This window comes from Cajanus cajan, chromosome 11, assembly GCF_000230855.2.
Source record: "Cajanus cajan strain Asha chromosome 11, NIPB_CcT2T_4, whole genome shotgun sequence".
Taxonomy (NCBI): Eukaryota; Viridiplantae; Streptophyta; class Magnoliopsida; order Fabales; family Fabaceae; genus Cajanus; species Cajanus cajan.
In genome coordinates, this window is record NC_138527.1 from 5,768,204 (window position 1) to 5,788,651 (window position 20,448).

Below are 20,448 nucleotides of genomic sequence, written 5' to 3' on the forward strand. Positions count from 1 at the left end.
TTGATCGGGCCAACCCAGTCTATGGCTATTTGGCCAATCAAGGTAAGCGAACTCGAGAAAAATTGTTTGTTTCTATTTAAACCACCCTTTCTATGCCTAGGCTAGCCTTATTTACAGGTTGACTAGGTCAATCCATTGGACTGAACCAAAATTGACAATTCTACTTATGTTTTTCAATTCATGACTTATAATTTATAAGCTTTCGACTATCTTATAAGTTAATTTTACTAAATACACTGTATATATAAAATAGAATAGTTATCTTAAGTGAAGAGAATTTAAAAATGTTATTCTTCAATGAGAATATTTTTAATTATTTTTCTTCATCAAGAATATTTCTAGGTATTTTCTTAACTTTTTATCTCTTTTAAATTTCTTTTTCCTTTTATTTTTAAACCAAATTTCAATATATATATATATATAGGTTAAATTGCACTTTTGATTTCCTATAATATTAAATTCTCAATAGTGGTCCCTATATTTCTCAATTTTAGTTTCCAAGTTTTATAAAATAGGGAATTTTGACCCCTTCATTGAATGTTCATCTATTGATTGTTAAAATTGAAGTGGTAGTCATGATCTGACATCAAGTAAATGATATGACAATGAATATTTAATAATATTTAAGCTAAATTTCACTATCAATTTTTAATTTTATCTCATAAAAATGGTGAAATGAGATGAAAATGTGATAAAAAAAAAAAGAAAACTAAAAGTACAAATTAGCCTAAATATTATTAAATAGAGGAGGGTTCAAACGACACCGGTGTAACTTTTACTAAGTGTTACACCGCTCAATAACTTTATATTAAATGTGAATTTTGTAAATCTAACCATTAGATTGAAAGTTCATATATCTTAGATCATATATATATATATCAAATTTTGTTAAAATTGAACAACAACTTGAATGTAATCAAAGTGTTCATATTTTAGTATATTTTGAAATATATATTACGTCAATTTTGTTTTATGAGAATGAAGTATCAAATCATCTTAGATTAATATAAAATTTGATATATATGATCTAAGAGATATGAACTTTCAATCTAACGGTTGGATTTTCAAAATTCACATTTAATATAAAGTTATTGAGCGGTGTAACACTTAGTAAAAGTTACACCGATTTCGTTTGAACTCTCCTCTATTAAATATTAATTAATGTCTCATTTATCCGATGTGAAGTCACAATCAACATTTCAATTTTAATGATCATCGGATAAACATTTGATGAAAGGACTAAAATTATAAATTTTATAAAATTGAGAGGTTAAAATTGTGGAATTAAACATAGAAAGACCAAAATTATGAATTTGATATTATTGAGGGATTAAAAATATAATTTAGCCTAAATTTAAAATATAATTCATATATTAAATTTTTTTATTTATTATGAAATTTAATTTTAATGTAATTTATATATTAAAATATTTATTTATTTTAATTATAATTATAAAAATAAAAATTTGCCTTATACATTACACAAGTTAAAATATTATTTTTAATTTAATTTTGCTATATTTTATTCCCCGTAAAACTCAACATGTTTAAAGAAGAACACTTTTTACAGGATTGTAAAAGAAATTATACTCACAGTTTTGGTAAATTATTGTCATTCTTCCTATTTCTAGATTGAGTTTTTATTATTATTATTTCTTTTTAATGTTCGATATTGATTTTTGATATCTTTTGTATAATTAAGATAATTTGTGCCTCTATATTTATTTAGTTTTATTTAAAAATTATTAATATTTTTAGTCCTCATATTTTAATATTTTGAGTTTAAATTTTAAGTTTATAAAAATAATTAATTTTAATATTATTTTTATTTTTTAAAAAATTTAATAATAAAATAATCTAAAAATCATATACACAAAAATTAAAAAATTTATTTTTATATATAAATGTAGATAATTAGCACAGAAATGAGACATTATTTTTGTGCTTTTATAATTAAAAATATTATTTTTTATTTATTAAAATTATAACAATGATACCAAATTCAAACTTAAAATTTTAATTTAAATAAGGGGCCAAGAAACATTATTTTCAAAAGGATGAAAGTGGTTAGTAACATTTTTATTGGTTTAAATTTAATTTGCATCATTTTTTTTCTTTTATCCTTTAATCAATACATATATGGAAACTAAGAAGAGGTTATTATTATTTTTAACTCAATTTCCTTTTTATCCCCCTAATATTATAATTATGTTATTTTTATCTATAAGATTCTAATCAAACAATTTTAGTTTATTAAGTATAATAATTGTACAATTTTGGTTCTCTAAATTTAATTAACAATATAATCTTTCAAATATCACAATTACATAATTTTTTGATCTATTTAAGTTATATATATATATATTATAATTTTTATTTATGTATTAAATGATATATGCAACTTAAATAGTTAAGAATTTGTATAATTGCCATACTTAATAGACTAAAATTACATAATTACAGGACTTGAAAGATTTTAAGTGTTCAATTAAAAATTGAAGAACCAAAATTACACAATTACAATAAAATTAAAAAATTACTCGATTTAAAAATTTGAAAGATTAAAGATTAAAACTGCACAAGTGTTTTATTTATTTATTTATTTTAATTAATCCAGGTATTCTTTATCTATCGTAAGAGACATATAATAAATAATATTAAATATCATTTATTGTTTTGTCATTTATAATAAATTAACCTGAGCAATTAAATGAAAATTTTAAAAATTGAATAATTAGAACGTGATAGTTAGTAGGTTACAATCTTGAAGGAAATGATGAGGAAGATTAGTGTTTTGTTGGGTATGTGGCAAAGCGATGTGTCGGTTGCAAAATTAGGCAACAGCCACTCACATGACACCAAATAACAGTCACATGACGACTCATTACACCCAAACCAACCAACTCACTCGTTTCCTTCAAAATTCCCTCTTTGCAACAACGCTGTTTGTCACAACATTGTACCATCCGAAATGTCGGTGAGTCTCTAAACCTTTCAATCCCCTTTTCCTCATGTCAGATCCACTTCCTTTTCCTTTCAGATCCTATCTCTCTTTCTTCCCTTCATCTTCGTTTCAGAACCTTTACTCTTTAGATCTTGTAGTTTTCAATATAACAACTACTACTTCCAAATTTTGGATAATCTGATCTGCAGTGTTTGCTAATGACCCTTTTGGATCTAATTCAAATTCAAGTCTAGTCTTCAGATATAATGTAATTCTGGACAAAACTTATTCGATGTTGTTCTTTGGTCAGAATTAGAGTTTTACTTCGGTAATATACATTTTTCGTTCAATGCAGAGTTCAATAATATACATTTAGGCATGTTATGAAAATGAAACTCTTATTCTTATTGAAAAATAACACGAACAATACCTATAGTATTGGATATATGTTTTGTTTATATTTTTTTTAATCACGAGAAAACATTGAATTGAATAGTTTTGAGGATGGAATGTAACTTAATAAGAGACATGTGTGTTTATCTCTATAATTTTGTCTATCCATGTATGGACGTATGTCTCAGATTAACAATTCTAATTTTCCACAATAACCAGAGTTTTCACTTCATATGTATACATGCCTAAGAATACTGGTTGATTAATGTTAAGTCAAGATGTTGCATTGCTTGAATTTATGATGACTAATCTTCATTCCATTTGATTTGTTTGTTTCCAAGTGGACACTATCACATTGGTGTTGTCTCTTGGTATAACCTTTCCTCTTGGCTTATTAACTCTTTGTTCATTTGCTTTGCATTCTGGGCTATCAGGATAGTACTCATTAGGCTTTTTATATCTTGGTGTTCTTCTTTCACTTAATTCCATCATTGCTTTTACGACTAAAGTTTGACCTTTTTTATTATTGCATATTCATAGTTCTTTTGGAGGAGATTAAAAAGGGATCACTTTTTCTGTTCGACTAGCTGGTTTTACATTTTCTCCATTTGCACATGTCATTGCACTTCCTATTCTACAGAAATACAGATTATCATCCTAGAATTTCCTTTAATTAACTATTTTTGTGTAGGCCACCGTGGACCATACCGATCAAAGGGCTGAAGCTATTCCCCAATCCCCAGCTTCACCAAATTGGACTATTCATGTGTCAGACGTGAGGAAATTTTTTTTTATTATTTTTTTTTTTTTACATTGTAACATTGGTTAGCATTATGATTGTAGAATGCATGATAAAGCAATCAATATTATGTTTCCAGCGTGAATTTCTGGTCACCACTACATGAATTTTCCCACCATTAACTATAAAACCTGTGCCAGAAATAATAACAGCATGTGAAAACTCATGATAGATATAGTTAAGGAATTAAAATAGAAATTATTTCATGAAAAGTCAAAGCATTTGATAGATTGAAAATTTTCAAAAGCATATAATTAGGATAAACATCCACTAATCACCCTCCCAATTATTAGAGATTCATATTATAATTACAAGTTTGTACAATTGGGGACCCAAAATGACTCGAAAACAAAACTCTTGTTTTGTTTGGCAATTTGTGTTTTCTGGTTTATTACAATCTTGGTTACTTTAGGTTAATCCTTCAAAACAATTCTTATCTGTTCCCCACTACCCTTTGTTGGTATTTTATTAGTGGCAGATCCCATCATGGGAAATTTCCTAGTTTACTTAGTTTTGATCTCTTACAGATAAGAACAGTTAAGGTTAGCAACATATCACTGGCTACTTCCAAGAAGGACATTGAAGAATTCTTTTCATTCTCAGGTGATATTCGATATATTGAAATGGAAAGGTCAGAGCACTTGTAATGTTTTATTCTTTTCTTACGATTGTTATTGCTTAAACTTTTACACTGAATGTCTCCCTAATCTTTGGTTTTTAATTCTACAGAGAAAGTGATCGCACCCAGGTTGCTTATGTTACATTTAAGGACACACAGGGAGCAGACACAGCAGTTCTCTTGACTGTATGTTTGTATGCAATAATTTTTACTTTTGAAAATTTTACATTACATTTGATAATAATGTCATGGATTGCACCAATGTACCATATTAATCGTTTCCATTCAATCCCTGAAACTCATTAAGATAGCATAAAAAGAAACAGATACTACTTAGTTGATCTTGATTTTAAAATCACGTGTTTAATTAATCTTCAATTTTTTATATAGGGTTCCAAGATAGGTGATCTATATGTCACCATCACACCTGTGGAGATGTACCAGCTGCCCCCTGATGCTCTTCCCCCAAGTCCAGTAAGTACTTAATTAATTTAAATTCTGTGCTATTTATTGCATGCTACTGAGGTTTGCTGAACATGTTGGTGCCACGTGTCCCCAAATATCCATGTCAATACCAATATGTTTTATGAGTCTATCTCATTAAAGTTATTATTCTTGAAAGAGTCCTCCCAGTTTTGGGGTTTGAAATTTATGGCTTCAATATTGCAGCCAACTTTACATGGTGCTTATTATCTTTGTCTGGGGTATAATAACTATAGACTTTTAGATTTATTTTGTTCTGCGGATATCTGCAGCAATAAAATCAACTTTGGTATGAAGATGATGTACAAAATCAATTACGACTTGAATCTGAGCAGATCTAGCTATGTCCTAAACATTTTCTTTTTAATCTAACTAAACATAAATGGCTATATTGTGGGTGTTATATTTGGTGCTAAAGTCAAATATACTGTAAACTAGATGTAAAATCTCTGCAGGTGTATACAACTTCTTCCCTCGCTACTGGGTTGGAAATGTTATACTTTCTTTACTATCAAATGGTTAGTATCTATGAAGTTTCTAATATACATTGTGCAATGCTCTTCTCAATAGACAAACCAAAGTGCTGATGCAGTTAAGAAGGCTGAAGATGTAATGAGCACGATGCTTGCTAAGGGTTTCATTTTAGGAAAGGATGCTATCAACAAGGCCAAAGCCTTTGATGAACGTCATCACTTGACCTCAAATGCTTCTTCCACAGTTGCTTCCATTGATCGCAGAATGGGTTTTAGTGATAAACTAAGTATTGGAACAGCTATTGTCAATGGAAAGGTGAGAGAGATGGATGAAAGGTATCAGCTTTCTGAATTGACAAAGTCTGCTATGGCTGCTGCAGAGCAAAAAGCAAGTAGTGCTGGATCTGCTATCATGAGCAATCCTTACATACTAACTGGAGCTTCATGGGTGTCTAGTGCCTTTACTGCTATAGCAAAGGCAGCCGGGGATGTCAGCGTTATGACGAAGGAGAAGGTCGAACAGGCCGAGGTGGAAAGGAACGGGATCATTTACAGTGAAAGGAAAGGGATTGTTGATGAATTTGCAAAGATGCACTTTGAGGATTCTTCAGACATGGGACCTGCAGTTGTTCCCGTTAATTCAGACAATGACAGTAAGCTGACAATTATATAGCTCGAGTTAATTCAGAATCCCTTACATCCTCACGTGCACAGATGGATTTATTTAGTTAGCATAGTTGTTGTCAGACATCAGTTCCTCAAAGTTTGTTGTACAATGACAAGTCTTGATTATTATAGTGATGTAAAGGTTTGTCTGACAGATGGGGTTCCTAAATATGGTCAACATTCATTTCAAAAGATTATTTGTTATTTGTTATTTTTTGAGTTATTTCTTCATTCACTTCTTCCTTTAGGTCATATGTTTACAAACAGGACAATCAGTATAATTTTACAGAACACTGTGTCATTAAGAGCATGACAGATCAGTTAAATGTTTTTACTGTTTTCATTTTCCTTTACAATGAAAAGATAGAATAAATGTATAACTTTGCATTTCACAACTATATTTATCTGTGTTGAATGTCTTGCTTTGTATGGGTTTCCATTTTCAAGTTCTTTAGTTCTTACCAGTTGACTGCTTAGTTAATGCCATTGATGCAATGGAATGCAACAAGGCAGTTGTATCAGACTAGGTCCCCTCCAACCGCCTGCATTTTGTAAGGGTGCAGTGGTCTTCATGATTTTCAGATGATATCTGTTGCAACATACTTGGGTCTCTACACGGCAAACAATAGTTTTATACATAGGTTCTATTTGTTTTAACTTTCACAAATCACAATATTTTAACTGTAGTTTTAACAATTCTATGTCTCTGGCTCTTGATTTTGTAACAACCCGAACTGTAACTGATATTAACCTGAAATGCTTGTTGCATGCAGTGAAACATATAATTGTCATTCTGCAATTAACCTAATGTCAGTCATTTATGTATTGATGTGGTTAAAACACTGCACAAGAACTGTCAAATTGGCCCGGTTCACCCTTCAAAACCTTAGTCCACGTGAGTTAGAGGCAAAAAAAGTTCAGTACCATAAAAGTTCATATATAAAAAGCCACCGGGCCAAACAGCTCACAAAGACTATATGGCTAGAGTTAGTCCATGGGCTAATTTTATTTTTTATATAAACATAAAATTCAACTATTAAAATTTATCTTACTTCATTTATAAACTACTTACTGTATGTACTAATTAGTCTATTTTATCTTGTCATTATTAGTTTTTAAAACAAATATTTAAATTAAGATAAATTTATTTTAAAATAAAAATATTTTAACCAAAGTTAAGATACCACATTTTGTATAAAATAAAGATAAAAATATCAACTAACAAAGAATAATCGTTAAAAAAACATTTGATCTTTCCTAGTTTTTGAAAATATCAAAAGTCCTATTATATTTTATTGCACATTCAAACATTAAATATTTAGAAGTTCACCTATAATCGTATCAAATCTCAAACCATTCCTCGTAGTTATTTACAACTTTCAAGCAGTTATAAATATAAAGTTTTCATAAAGAAATAGTATCATTTATTATTCAAACAAATTCATTAACTTATCTCTCTCACACACACATATTGTGTGTATATATAAAATATATTTATAAATCACATACCAGTATTTTGCATTATTTTGTTATTTGCTCATATCTACCGCTAGTAATATTTCTATTTTTAAATTAAATTTTTCTCATATATATAAAAGGAATATTCATGACTCTGGTGTAATTATTATGAACTATTATATCATTTAATAATTTTTAATTAAATGTAAATTTTTCAAAACTTATCGTTAGATTGAAAGTTTCTTATTCTTAGATTATTTATATAAAAAAATTATATTAATCTAAAATAGTTTGATATCTTATTCTTATAGAATAAAATTGACGTAATATATTCATTTCAAAATATACTAAAATATAAGCATTTTGATTACCTTCAAATTATTGTTTAATTTTAACAAGATTTGATATAAACATACAAGGTGATATAAAGTTATAATTGAACGGTTGGATCGACAAAATTCATATTTAATATAAAGTTATTAAATTGTGTAATACTTGGTAAAAGTTACACCAACATCGTTTAAACCCTTCTCTCTCTCTCCCTATATATATATACAGAGAGAGAGAGGGGAGGGTTCAAACGATACTAATGTAACTTTTACCAAGTATTACATCGCTCAATAACTTTATATTAAATGTGAATTTTGTAAATCCAACTGTTAAATTATAACTTTGTATCACTTTATATGTTTATATCAAATTTTATTAAAATTGAACAACAGTTTGAAGGTAATTAAACTTGTATATATGATCTAAGAGTAAAAAACTTTCAATTTAACGGTTGAATTTATAAAATTCACATTTAATATAAAGTTATTGAGCGGTGTAATTCTTATTAAAAGTTACACTAGTATCGTTTGAACCCTCTTCATATATATATATATATATGAGTTAATCACCTATACACTGCCAGTGTAAAGTTTTTTTACACTGGCAACCAATTATATCTTTTAATTGTGCCATGTCACTATAAACACATTTACTTTTAACAGTGACATGACACAATTAAAAGATATAATTGGTTGTCAGTGTAAAAAAACTTTATACTGGCAGTGTATCGGTGATTAACTATATATATATATAAGGTCGGATCAAATGACTCTAAGAGTAATTTTTTATAAAGTTATTTCACTCAATAACTTTTGATGTATGTTGAATTTAATTGATCAAACCGTTAAATTAAAAGTTCTTAATGAATAAATCAAGTTTATAATTTTTTTAAAAATTTTGAAAATTATATGATACTTCATTATATAGATTCAAATCAATGTATATATATATAGAGAGAGAGAGAGAGAGAGTTAATCACCTATATACTGTTAGTGTAAAGTTTTTTTTACACTGACAACCAATTAGATCTTTTAATTGTGCCATGTCACTGTTAAAAGTAAATGTGTTTACAGTGACATGGCACAATTAAAAGATCTAATTAGTTGTCAGTGTAAAAAAACTTTATACTGTACAGTGTATATGTGATTAACTCATATATATATATATATATATATATATATATATATATATATAATTTTCCAAAATTTTTCAAATTTATAGACTTAATCTATACATTAAGAACTTTTAATTTAACGATTTGATCATTAATATTTAATTTATGTCATAAGTTATTCAATGAAATAAATTCATCAAGAGTTATTCTTGGAGTCATTTGATCTTTCCTATACACACACACACATACATATATATATATATATAAAGGATTCACTTAGTTCAAGAGTAAGTCTACATACATTTACACTACATATTAACTCATGTTCTACATTTGATTTTAACGATTCAACCATTAAATTAAATGTTCTTAATGCATAAATCAAGTTTGCAAAGTTTTAAAAATGTTGAAAATTATTTTATATTTCGTTTCATTAATTTAAATCAATATATAAATATTTTATGATTATCCATCAATTTGAATTAATGAAATAAAGTATTAAATAGATTTTAAATTTTTTAAAACTTTATACACTTAATTTATACATTAAAAACTTTTAATTTAACGATTGAATTGTTAAAATTTGATGTAGAATATGAGTTATTATATAGAGTAAGGAGATCTCTCCTCTACTCTCTCTCTCTGACACACACACATATATAGTGGAGAATCCATTTAATCCAAGAGTAAGTCTACCTGGACTTACTCTATTTAATAACTTATGTTCTACATCAAATTTTAATGATCTAATCATTGAAATTAAAGTTCTTAATGCATAGGTCAAATTGATAAATAATCATAAAAGTTAGGGGTGGGCAAAAAAAACTAAACTGAGCTGAACTGGTGGTGAACTGTACTATAAAAAACTGAACTGTTTGTAAAAAAAACTGAACTGAACTGTTTAAAAAAAACTGAACTGAACTGAACTGTTGTAAAGTTGAACTATACTGAACTATAAAAACTAAACTGAATTATAAAAATTGAACTATTTTTATAAAAGAATAAAAATTAAATGTGTTTAACATGTTATGTCTTAATAGATTAGCTCGATAGTCTAATAACCAAAATTTTAGAAAAAAAGTGATTTGAAAAAAAATTATATCAATTTTGTTGAACTTAACGGATCAATTGAGCTATGTTGAACTACTTATTTTTAGGCTTAAAATTCACTGAGTTTGTTTGACTTAATTTTATATTTTTTTTCCTTTGAAAAATTTAAATAAAATGGAAAATAAAGTAAAGTTGACAAATGTGTCCTATTTTGATAGATCAATGAGTCAAAATTGTTCAATTCAAAATATCATAACAGTTTAGTGCAGTTTAAATTGCAGTTCAGTTCAAGTTTTTATAGTATAGTTCAGTTCAGTTCAATGACACAAAAGAATAGTTCAGTTCAGTTCGTCTGAACTAATATTTAGTTTAGTTCAGTTCATATGAACTACTTTTAAGTTTAGTATAGTTTTTATAAATTCAGTTCAGTTCAGTTCGTTTTGCCCACCCCTAATAAAAGTATTTTATACATTGATTTGAATTAACGAAACCAAGTATTAAATGATTTTCAAAATTTTAAAAACTTTGCACACTACATTAACAACTTTAATTTTAATGGTTAGATTGTTAAACTTTGATATATAACATGAATTATTAAACAGAGTAAGTTTAAATAGACTTACTCTTAAAATAAACTTGTGTGTGTGTATATATATAGGAGAGTTATAATATAAAGTTATTGAGCGAGGTACAGAAGCGGACATTAATTATGACAGGGAGAGTCACGACTCCCCCAAACTTTTCTATTTTTATATATATATACACACATATATATATATATATATATTTGTATATTATCATATTATTAATTGTAATAAAATTAAAAACATTAAGTAAGGAAAATGAAAAATTCTATTATTTTTAATTAATAAAATTTAATTTATATATAAAAAATTAATTTTACATTTTCAAAATTTTTATCCAAATTTTGTCACCAACTATATAATACTTAATAAAATTATATCAATATTATTATATCCCTCCTCAATATAACAGTAGTTTAATGCATTGCGGGTACAATTAAAAAATGAGCTTCAATTTGCGGTCTCTCTTAATTGAATTTGGTTTGTCTAATACGTGATACGGGTGAAAACAAGGGGATGGAAGAGAAATAATAATATGTAATAAAAGAGACATACAATTTACAAGTACATGCACGTCGTTAAAGGGAAAAAACTACTTTTATTAAACAAATAAATAAATACGGTAATGAAAAAGACTTTGTTATTTGTTGTATGTTTACTGAGATAACCATAAATTAAGTGGAACAGTGAAGAAAATTCGCCAATAAGAGGGGGAGGAGAAAATAAATACATGATGTAATTGACACGAAATGTTTATAAAGTAACGATAAAGTTTTTCTTTTTAAGGATTATTAGTTATACTACTACATTGAATTTCCTTAACTAAGTCATCTTGTATTTCTGAATGTCTAAATCAGTTTTTTGAAATTGTAATAATCTTTTACCATTAATACCCCATCTTTTATTGATGATATATATATAGAGAGAGAGCATTATAGGAAATTTATAAAATTTTATACATATAGTTAAACAATTATATAAAATAAATAAATAAAAATAATTAACAAGAACTTCCCTTATTATTTTCCGTTAAAAAAAATTAACTCTACAAATTATTAAGCATGTTTCATATTTTTTATTGAGCATATAAATCATTATTTTTTTTAATGTGGCAAAATGGTCAAGTCTCCTTTGATCTTTTATTCGAGGTTGTGTGGTTTGAAAACTTTAAGGGTCTCTATTAAATGAAACTAAAATAAATAAGGTCATTAGAGGAAGTGGGATGAACTAGCTCCATAACTATAGGCTAAATTAACACCTATTCACAAGCAAACATTTTTATTCTTTTCTTAACTAATTCTTGTGCATATCTTTAGAAGAAACTTTACTGGAAAAATTCTAGTAATTAATATTATGTAACTAAAATTCCTAGTAACAAGATACTATAGAAGGTTGCGAGGAGGCCACAAAAGACGATAGTCTACAGAGGAAAGCAAGAATCATATATAATGCCAGAGAAACTTTAGTATAACCCTGTAATATCTTTGTTGGTCATTAACAGTTAACAGCCGAGTTTTCTATCCGTTAAGGTTCTCATAGTTTCCGAAAAAATGAGTAAATTTTTTCTTCTATATCGATATACAGAACAATCAATATAGTTACATGGGAAAAAGAATAGAATTCCCTTCCTATCAGTTAGGGAAACAAATGGAATTTATTCAGTATTAATGAAGAATCAAACCAGGCATAAGAAAGCCATTTGTCTTCTGATGGTTAGAAACAATCGCCACTAAACTGAATTGTACAGTCATTGCCTCCACGCCAATTAGTATGTTATCCTAGACAGCGTAACAACCACTCCAGGTTCTGTAGAAGTTTCGTGTCAAATACTTGAACGAACACCAATAATAGGAGAAATTAAATGGTAATAAAGGAAAGGATATTTTGATTCTAATCGCAGTGTGGGGCTTCTCAGCATAATAAGAGAAATGATTTGATTAATTTCATAATACTAGTAGTGTGGCGCTTTTTCATCATGACATTTCAGGCTTGCACTTTATTCTTTTTGCTGGTTTAAACATCAAACAAAAGAAGAACTACACTCAAATTACAATAAATAGGACTTCATACCTCTATGCATTCATACAGATTCTCATCTTTTGATCTAACGTGGATCTGCAAAATCATAATGTCGATTATCTACATGACATGCTATTCACAATTATTCACTGGAAGGTCTTTATAAACATTTCAGGATAATCCAGTCTAAAAATAATATATAAAGGAGAGGCATTGAGCATTCAGAAAATATAATTACAGTTTTAAGTGCAAATCTAGACCATACAAATTGCATGACATCTTGGTTGGCATTTTATGTAATAAAAATACAATGATGTACTAAAATATTAATATGTGGCCTTGCCTAACCGTGTCATATAATGTAACCCCGAGTTTGTTGTTGACTTAAATTTCAAATAAAGAGGTAGTTCTTGTATAGCAAAAATAATTACCCCTATGACTTTGAGGGCATTTTGATTGATTTCAAGACAAGCCAGGATTACAATTGCTGCAGCAACTGTTGACGGCCAGTAGCATATCTGCTCAAGACCTGACAGTGCGAGTACTGCCAGATACTTGACCCTCTTCTCAACGACTGCATCAGCATTAGCTGCTTTTAGGTAAAACCTGTAAGATTATACGGTGAACTGTAATTTAGCTGAGATCGAAAACAAAAGGGTGAGCAAAACTCTATTTTCCTAGTGATGCCGAGTTGCAAGTTTTTAAACTGCGCTACAATTATTTTATTATTATACCGAGTCTATGTGAAGTTACGATTACAAATTTTTCTTAGTTTTTAAATTATGCAGTTTTTAAAGCAAAAAGAAATCCTTTATTAGAGAAATAGAAGCAAGTCTTTGCTTGAACCACTCATTTTAAAATTCAAAATTGTTTCCCGGAAAGAAACGGAAATCTTTGATGATGAATGATGACCTGAAACAATGGCTATTAGCTAACATTCAATTTATGCAGAATTTCAGGTTATGTTCGTGCTGTAAGAATAAAATGTTATACCACAAGAAACTGTAGATGGTGGGGAGAAAGCACTGAAACTTGAGCACCTCCTGCACCATCCATTCCATAGCTACCACCTCGCATCTACTGTACACACTGCTTCCTATGAAGAAATCTTTTTGCCCCACTCTGTAGAGCCCACAAAAGAGTTTCAGTTATTCATTGAATATAACTTTCATGAGTTTTGATTGGAACAAAAGTTTGTTAAATTCTGTTAATTCTCACTTTTCCAAGTTATACGAGAAGCAAGTATTATAAATAGACTTCAAGAGAGCAAATGTGTTAGAAAATAAAATTTATGTAAAAATTGAATATTGTTTGAAACTAGAGGGATAACTGTTATTTTTTTAATTCACAGACAATGCATGAATTATGCGGATAAATAAACTTAAAATTCCAGAAGAATTAAATCCTAATGTATTTCCCTTTTCTTTATTCTCAAGGTCATTTGACAATCACTTCACAATCGGGCAACCCAAGACCATTAAAGAGACAGATGAAAATGACATTGTTGCCAAGATGACTAAGAGAATGGGGAAGAAATGTTAAGATTAAATGATGAACCTGTTATGTTGCTGGTTTTCTTCGATCCTGATCGCTAACGTAAGGCAAGCTATTCCAACAATTTGAAGGTTTCTTTTGGCTTTGAAATATCCTTTGCTTAGGAAGCGATCAAATAGGTTGACTCCAAGAAACATTGTCTCTTGCCGAAGCTGTTTTCTATAACATTGCTGCCAAATTTCAAAGATAAAGCATTTTAAATAAATTCAACCGGCAATTCAATCTAAAGTTACAGTCTCAATACCTGAAGCCAAAAACATTGTTATCCAATCTATATAGGTTCGCATGCAATAATCTATCTTAATGCAAGGTGGTGGGTGACTTTGTAGCAAAATACGTATTAGAGACCCTATTTTTTAACACCCAATTTTCAAGACACATCCGAATATCACCTCTCTTTTAAAAAAAAAAAAAAATTATTTTTAACTCAATTTTCACACAAAACACTAAAGGAAAGAGAAAATAATTTTTTAAGGGTGTTGCTCAAGTGTTTTGTCTGGTATGAGTGTCTAAAAAAACAGTTTTACAAGTAAAATTTACATAGCCAAAAAAAAAGAATTTGTATATTTTAGTCTCGCTGTCTGCAACAGGGGAAGAAGTAAATGGATTCCCTCCATCAAAAAGCAGAAAGAATGTTCTCTACGGTAACTCAATAATCAAAGATGATAAAAATAAAATAATTATATCAATAATCAGTAATAATTTAATAATAAGGAAAAACGCGTCAAAGGGATATACTACGAAATATTTTCGCACCAAATTTTTTTTTAAAAAAATAAATACTTGGTGGAATATATAACAATTGCATATTTACAAGAAGTCCGTTTATTTTTCCATTTTCTTCTTAGGCAATAGATTGCTAGTCAATTAATATCTTTTGTAAATATCGAATGCATCCTATCATTATGAAATATTAAAGCATTAAATAATGGTGAGACTAATATAGTTGGCTAGACTAGCAAAATTTGAATTAAATTCGGGAAATCTTTTGACACTCAATGTGCTAAATACCTAGAAAAAAATTAAAAAGAAAAGTGATAGATTAATAGAAAATTATAGTTACATTGAAATGTTTGAAATATTTGGATATATCCAATTATATCACTCTTTAACTTTTGGAGGAACTAACAAGAATGAAAAATTTACGTTAACGTTCAAATTAAAACTAAAAAGCACAGTGTAGATCTCGAAGTAACTACCCACAAGCACGAACAAGAGAAAAGTGTGTTGCATGATTGCATCAGCAGCATGCATAACGATACAGGGATTTACTGAAGTACACCGCAGTACTCGTAGAGGCATTCGTCTTCCAGATGAATCTGACGTGTCGCGATTCAATTGGATGCTACTGACCACTCTCCAACAATCTTATTGTACAGAATGTTTACCTTTTAACTGAATCAAGTTTGTTTGGTCATCACACTTCAAACGTGTTCTCTCACCCAGGCAATCCGAAACAGGATTTAATAAACAACAACTATCTATTATATACCCCAAATATAAATAAATAATTAAAAATAATTATCAACTAATAATCAAAGCACGAGCTCTACTTATCTCAGTTTCAAGTTCAACCAACACAAATTATTAACCGACATTAACTTTATATTTTTTTATATTTTTCATCAATTACTAATTAGATTAATTATTTTTTATTTCAGATTCTTATTTTAATATTTTTTCTTAAACTAATCTAACTCAATCAAGAAATAAATAAAGTTTGATCAAAATTATTTTCGTCATAGATTCAATTTGAGCACTCCAACAATTTGACTTAGGTGAATATTTATTTATTTATTTATTTTCTATGCCATAGGTAAATGTTTAGTTTCTTCCTTATTATGTTGTTGGTGGAGAATATAAAAGTGAAATTAATGAAAAGACAAGTGAAACAATAATAACAACAATATATAACAACTTGGAATTTGTTTTAGACAAACCTACCTCAACGATCCAGTGGACCATTTGCACACGTTGCTCAAGCACGGTCTCTCCGAATTCGGTGGTAGAGAAATATATTTCACCATAATTCGACAGAAAACCCTGCCTCCTTTCCCTCTTCCTCAGCATCCGGTAGCTATCTTCGTCATCAGAATCTTCGAATGTCGTAAACTAAAATTCATATTCATATATACACAAACAGAAAATAAGAACTCCAAATAAATAACGAAAACGAAAACAACTATACTAAACAATTTCTAACAGAACTAGTAAGTAATAAAAGTAACTTAAAATTCTGAAATCGAAGCAATTAGCGAACCTACTTTGACTCCAGCAGAAACCTCATCTTCGGCAACGCGTGAAGCGTGCATTAGAGGAGAAGCTAGCGCGGAGAACTCCTTGCGGTACTGAAGGAACAGCGAGTACGTCGGCGAAGGAGTTTCTCCAACGGATCCCTGCGAAAACTGGCTTCCAGAATCGACGAACAGCGACAGAGAGTAATCCGAAGGCTCTTGCTGCGAGCATTCGCCGAAAATCTCGGAGTGAAATTCAGAGAACTCAGTTCCCTGGCTCGAACAGTAATCCAATTCATCGTCACTGTACGAGAAGCGCAGATCCTCAGAGCAAGTGAGATCCGCAACGACGTCGTAATTGTCCGACTCGTGCTTCGCCATCGATTGCGCTATTAAATCCGCGCAATTCTCTTCACAGTATTCACATTCCGATGCTCTGTTTTCCTGGTTTCTATTCGTTTCCTCCTCAAACGAGGCGCGAACGCCGGAACTAAACGACACGACGTCGTTTCCGTTTGACTCGAAAGACATTTTAATGTTTCCATTACCGTTACCGTTACCGGCTTTTGAATTGAACCGTTCCTCGCTAGTAATCTCTGATTTCGTGCAAGAAACATCGTCGTTTTCTTTAAGATGCTTAGTTTCTCTTCCGCTTTTGAACTTCAGAATAGTAATCTCTGATTCCGCGAGAGCTTCCGAAACGTCGTCGTTTTCTTCCGGATCCTTACTCTCTCTTTTGAACTTCAGAATCAGGCTTCTGCACCGCTCGCGAGCGAACGAATTGGAGTCCACGCACGAAGACCCTGACACCTCCACTTCGTTTGCGTTTCGCTTCTCGAACCTCCGGTTTATCGAGGAATCGATTGACGGTTCGTTTCTCGAGTTCGCGTTTCCCTCGCCGGCGACGGAGGCTCTGCTGGAGTTGCAGGAAGCTTCGCCGGCGGCGAAGTCGGAGCCGGAGCTCGAGTTGACGGAGAAACGAGGATTTTCGCCGGAGATTCTGACAAGAAGCACCGGCGAGATGTTTTCCCGAGGGCGGCGAGGCAGCTTCTGCCGGAGCTTCTTGGTGACGGCGAGCGGAGGCGGCTCCTCCGCGTGGAGCTTGCGCTTGGATTTTCGCGATCGGTTTGTCATCGGTGTTTAGTTACCGAGAAACGAAGAGAAAGTTGCAGCGTTGAAGCGTAGTTGTTACTGCATGACTGAATTAGGAGAGTGTGGGAAGTGTGTTTGAGCGGTTACGGGTGTTGCGGGAAGGAAAGGAAAACGAGGGGAGGAGGGTATTTATATGCTGCGGTCCCTCGTTATGCGTTTTCGTGCCCCACGTCCCCACGTGATATTCATACCGTAAAACAAGAACAAAAACTTTTAATCATAAGAAATACTATTATTACTTGCAAATTCGTTAATTATTTCCTTTTTAAAAGTGTTTTAATTTCACCTAAAATTTGGTATTAAGCAGAAGAGATAATTTAGAGTTTAATTGATACCGTAAAAGAAGAACAAGAAGTTTTAATTGTGAGAATTATTATTGCTTGGAAATTTTTTAAGTGTTTTGATTTGACATAAAATTTGTTTTTAAATATGAGAGATAATTTAGAATTTAATGGATTTATTTTACGATAGTTATGCCAATAATTGCCAAGCTACTTATATGAAATGTAATTATGCTAATTACTACTACTAAATACTGTGGATAACCAATTTCCATTTTACTGCTATTACTATATGAAATATTGTTCAAGAAGGTTGTTATGGTCGAGATAAACTGATGCGACACAGAAAATTAAAATGATGTGCATGTGGGTTCAGGGTTTCAGGAGGGGTTGTGGTTCCGGATGGCAACCATGAGACGGAGCAGGGTTTGAACATTTTCTACAAGTGTAAATGGATACCGCTGGTAATTTTTAAATTTTAATCGATCTAAACTAATTTAATAAATTAGTATTAAATATTTTTAGCGTTTGGATGGATCGAATTCAACTCCAAAACTTGATTATATACATTGACTAACAGATTTTATATTTTTTAACTGATGACCCAATTCAATATGATCATATATTAATAATAATAATAATAATAAATAAATAAATAAAATAAAATAAAATAAAACCAAAAATTAGTATCTAAATAATTACTTGTTGAAGATAATATTCTCTATTATTTTTATATAATATGAATTTTGTGTTTTTAGATTGATAATTGTGGAAGAACGTATGTAAAAGATTTTGATGATGCCAAAGAAATTGTAAAAAACAAGAGGTCAAGTTAAAGCAAGGTAATCAAGAAACAAAAATCTCAAAGTATTTTCTAGATAAGTCTTGTCAATCTAGCTTTATATGTAAAAAGAAATCTTTAGAAATATTGCATAAGATTACTTGGCCATTTAAAATAAAGAATTTCAAGAAAACCCAAATATAATTTTTTAAGGTTTTGAAAATAAAAGTTTTCTATATCTTAAGTTTTAATAAACTATTTTTTGTTTTATGAGTCTGGTAATCGATTACCAATACATGTAATCGATTACTAGAGGATGAAACTTGTATATTCAAAATTCAAATATTAAAACGTGCTCTGGTAATTGATTATCAATTCATCGATTACCAGAAGATAAAACTTCAAAATTTGAATTTAAATTTTACAACGTTTCAAACATTTTGAAATTAAACCTTTGTAATCGATTACCAAGTATTGTAATCGATTACCAGAGCCTATTTTCTGAAAATTTTTAGAAAGTCACAACTTTTCATGAAAAGACATAACCTTAGAAACAATTGTCTATAAATACCTATAATTTTTCAGAGAAGGGTTACGAACTCTATTGTGAAAATTATCCCCACAAATCACTTGGCCAAAATCATTTGCAAAAATTATCTAAAGAGTTCTACTAGAAACAAAGTGTAAAATTCACTCTTCAAAAGAGAGTTGTTCTACTTTATTCAATTCATCTATTGATCTGTAAAGGAGAAAGTGTTGTTCTCCTTGTTGGTCTGTGATTCTCAACACGAGGAAAGGGAATTCCTAGGTGTTGGAGAATCTGAGTATTGTAAAAGTTACAAGCATAGTGAAAATCTCAAGTGGGAGACTTGAGGACTGGATGTAGGCAAGGTTGGCCGAACCAGTATAAAATCAAGTTTGCAATTCTCTTTTCCTATACTTTTTGTACTATCCGTACCGCTATGCCGAGCTCGAGCTCGGCATCTCAACGCGGCGTGACCTCGGACACGCGCTAGGCCACGTCAGCTCGACATCCAAATAGGTCATAAACTGATCTTGGGCCCAAGGCCCAACAAAACCCTAAATTCACACAAAGGTATGTGCATTACTTATACGAGACTCATACATCCACAAACACTAACTTTAGTATCGAAGTCTCTTTTGCAGGTACCACCCCCGCCTTGGAACAACAAGCGTACCCAGTGAAGGAGGCTCACCGATCTTACCCAGCAGATCGTCCCCTACGACCGATCTCCGGTAATAACATTTGGCGCCCACCGTGGGGCCGATCAAGACGACTCTTATCGGCCATGCTTATGGTTTTCACCCGAAGCCATAGTAGACGCGCAACAAACGATGCATATCACACGACAAGCATGGACAACGAGGCAGCATTGAGGAGATTGATCGACCAGGTCGAGCAGATGCGGTAGCAACACACCGCTGATCTGCAAAACATCCGTACCAAGCACGAAACTGACCTAGCGGCACTGCGTACCGCAAACGAGGCTGGC

General features: G+C 30.5%; 2 protein-coding genes across 3 annotated transcripts; one reads left to right on the forward strand and one right to left on the reverse strand.

The window, feature by feature from the left end:
- Positions 1-2,819: 2,819 nt before the first annotated feature.
- LOC109812990 (binding partner of ACD11 1) lies at positions 2,820-6,687 on the forward strand. Its single transcript, XM_020377083.3, has 6 exons — positions 2,820-2,977; positions 4,029-4,112; positions 4,664-4,767; positions 4,866-4,941; positions 5,146-5,229; positions 5,809-6,687. The coding sequence occupies exons 1-6, from the start codon at positions 2,972-2,974 to the stop codon at positions 6,382-6,384; spliced, it is 930 nt and encodes a 309-aa protein (XP_020232672.1). The 5' UTR covers positions 2,820-2,971; the 3' UTR covers positions 6,385-6,687.
- Positions 6,688-11,064: 4,377 nt separating this feature from the next.
- Positions 11,065-18,948, reverse strand: SDS (Cyclin family protein). Of its 2 annotated transcripts, XM_020377086.3 has the most exons (7): positions 16,751-18,946; positions 16,431-16,598; positions 14,490-14,656; positions 13,926-14,054; positions 13,364-13,538; positions 12,984-13,028; positions 11,065-12,719 (listed from the first exon to the last, which is right to left on the reverse strand). In XM_020377086.3, the coding sequence occupies exons 1-7, from the start codon at positions 17,852-17,854 to the stop codon at positions 12,687-12,689; spliced, it is 1,821 nt and encodes a 606-aa protein (XP_020232675.1). In that variant the 5' UTR covers positions 17,855-18,946; the 3' UTR covers positions 11,065-12,686. The 2 variants fall into 2 exon arrangements, with proteins under 2 accessions (XP_020232675.1, XP_020232674.1); XM_020377085.3 differs by lacking the exons at positions 11,065-12,719; positions 12,984-13,028 and having other exon boundaries at positions 13,126-13,538; positions 16,751-18,948.
- Between the last annotated feature and the right edge of the window lie 1,500 nt (positions 18,949-20,448).

Bases quoted from the DNA above. Each gene is read 5' to 3' on its own strand.
- LOC109812990 (XM_020377083.3), top strand. The intron at 4,113-4,663 runs GTGAGGAAATTT...GATCTCTTACAG, and splicing joins GGACTATTCATGTGTCAGAC to ATAAGAACAGTTAAGGTTAG. The intron at 4,942-5,145 runs GTATGTTTGTAT...TTTTTTATATAG, and splicing joins ACACAGCAGTTCTCTTGACT to GGTTCCAAGATAGGTGATCT.
- SDS (XM_020377085.3), bottom strand. From the start codon at position 17,854: ATGACAAACCGATCGCGAAAATCCAAGCGCAAGCTCCACGCGGAGGAG. The intron at 14,657-16,430 runs GTAGGTTTGTCT...GAAATTTGGCAG, and splicing joins TGGTCCACTGGATCGTTGAG to CAATGTTATAGAAAACAGCT. The intron at 14,055-14,489 runs GTTCATCATTTA...TGGGCTCTACAG, and splicing joins GAAAACCAGCAACATAACAG to AGTGGGGCAAAAAGATTTCT.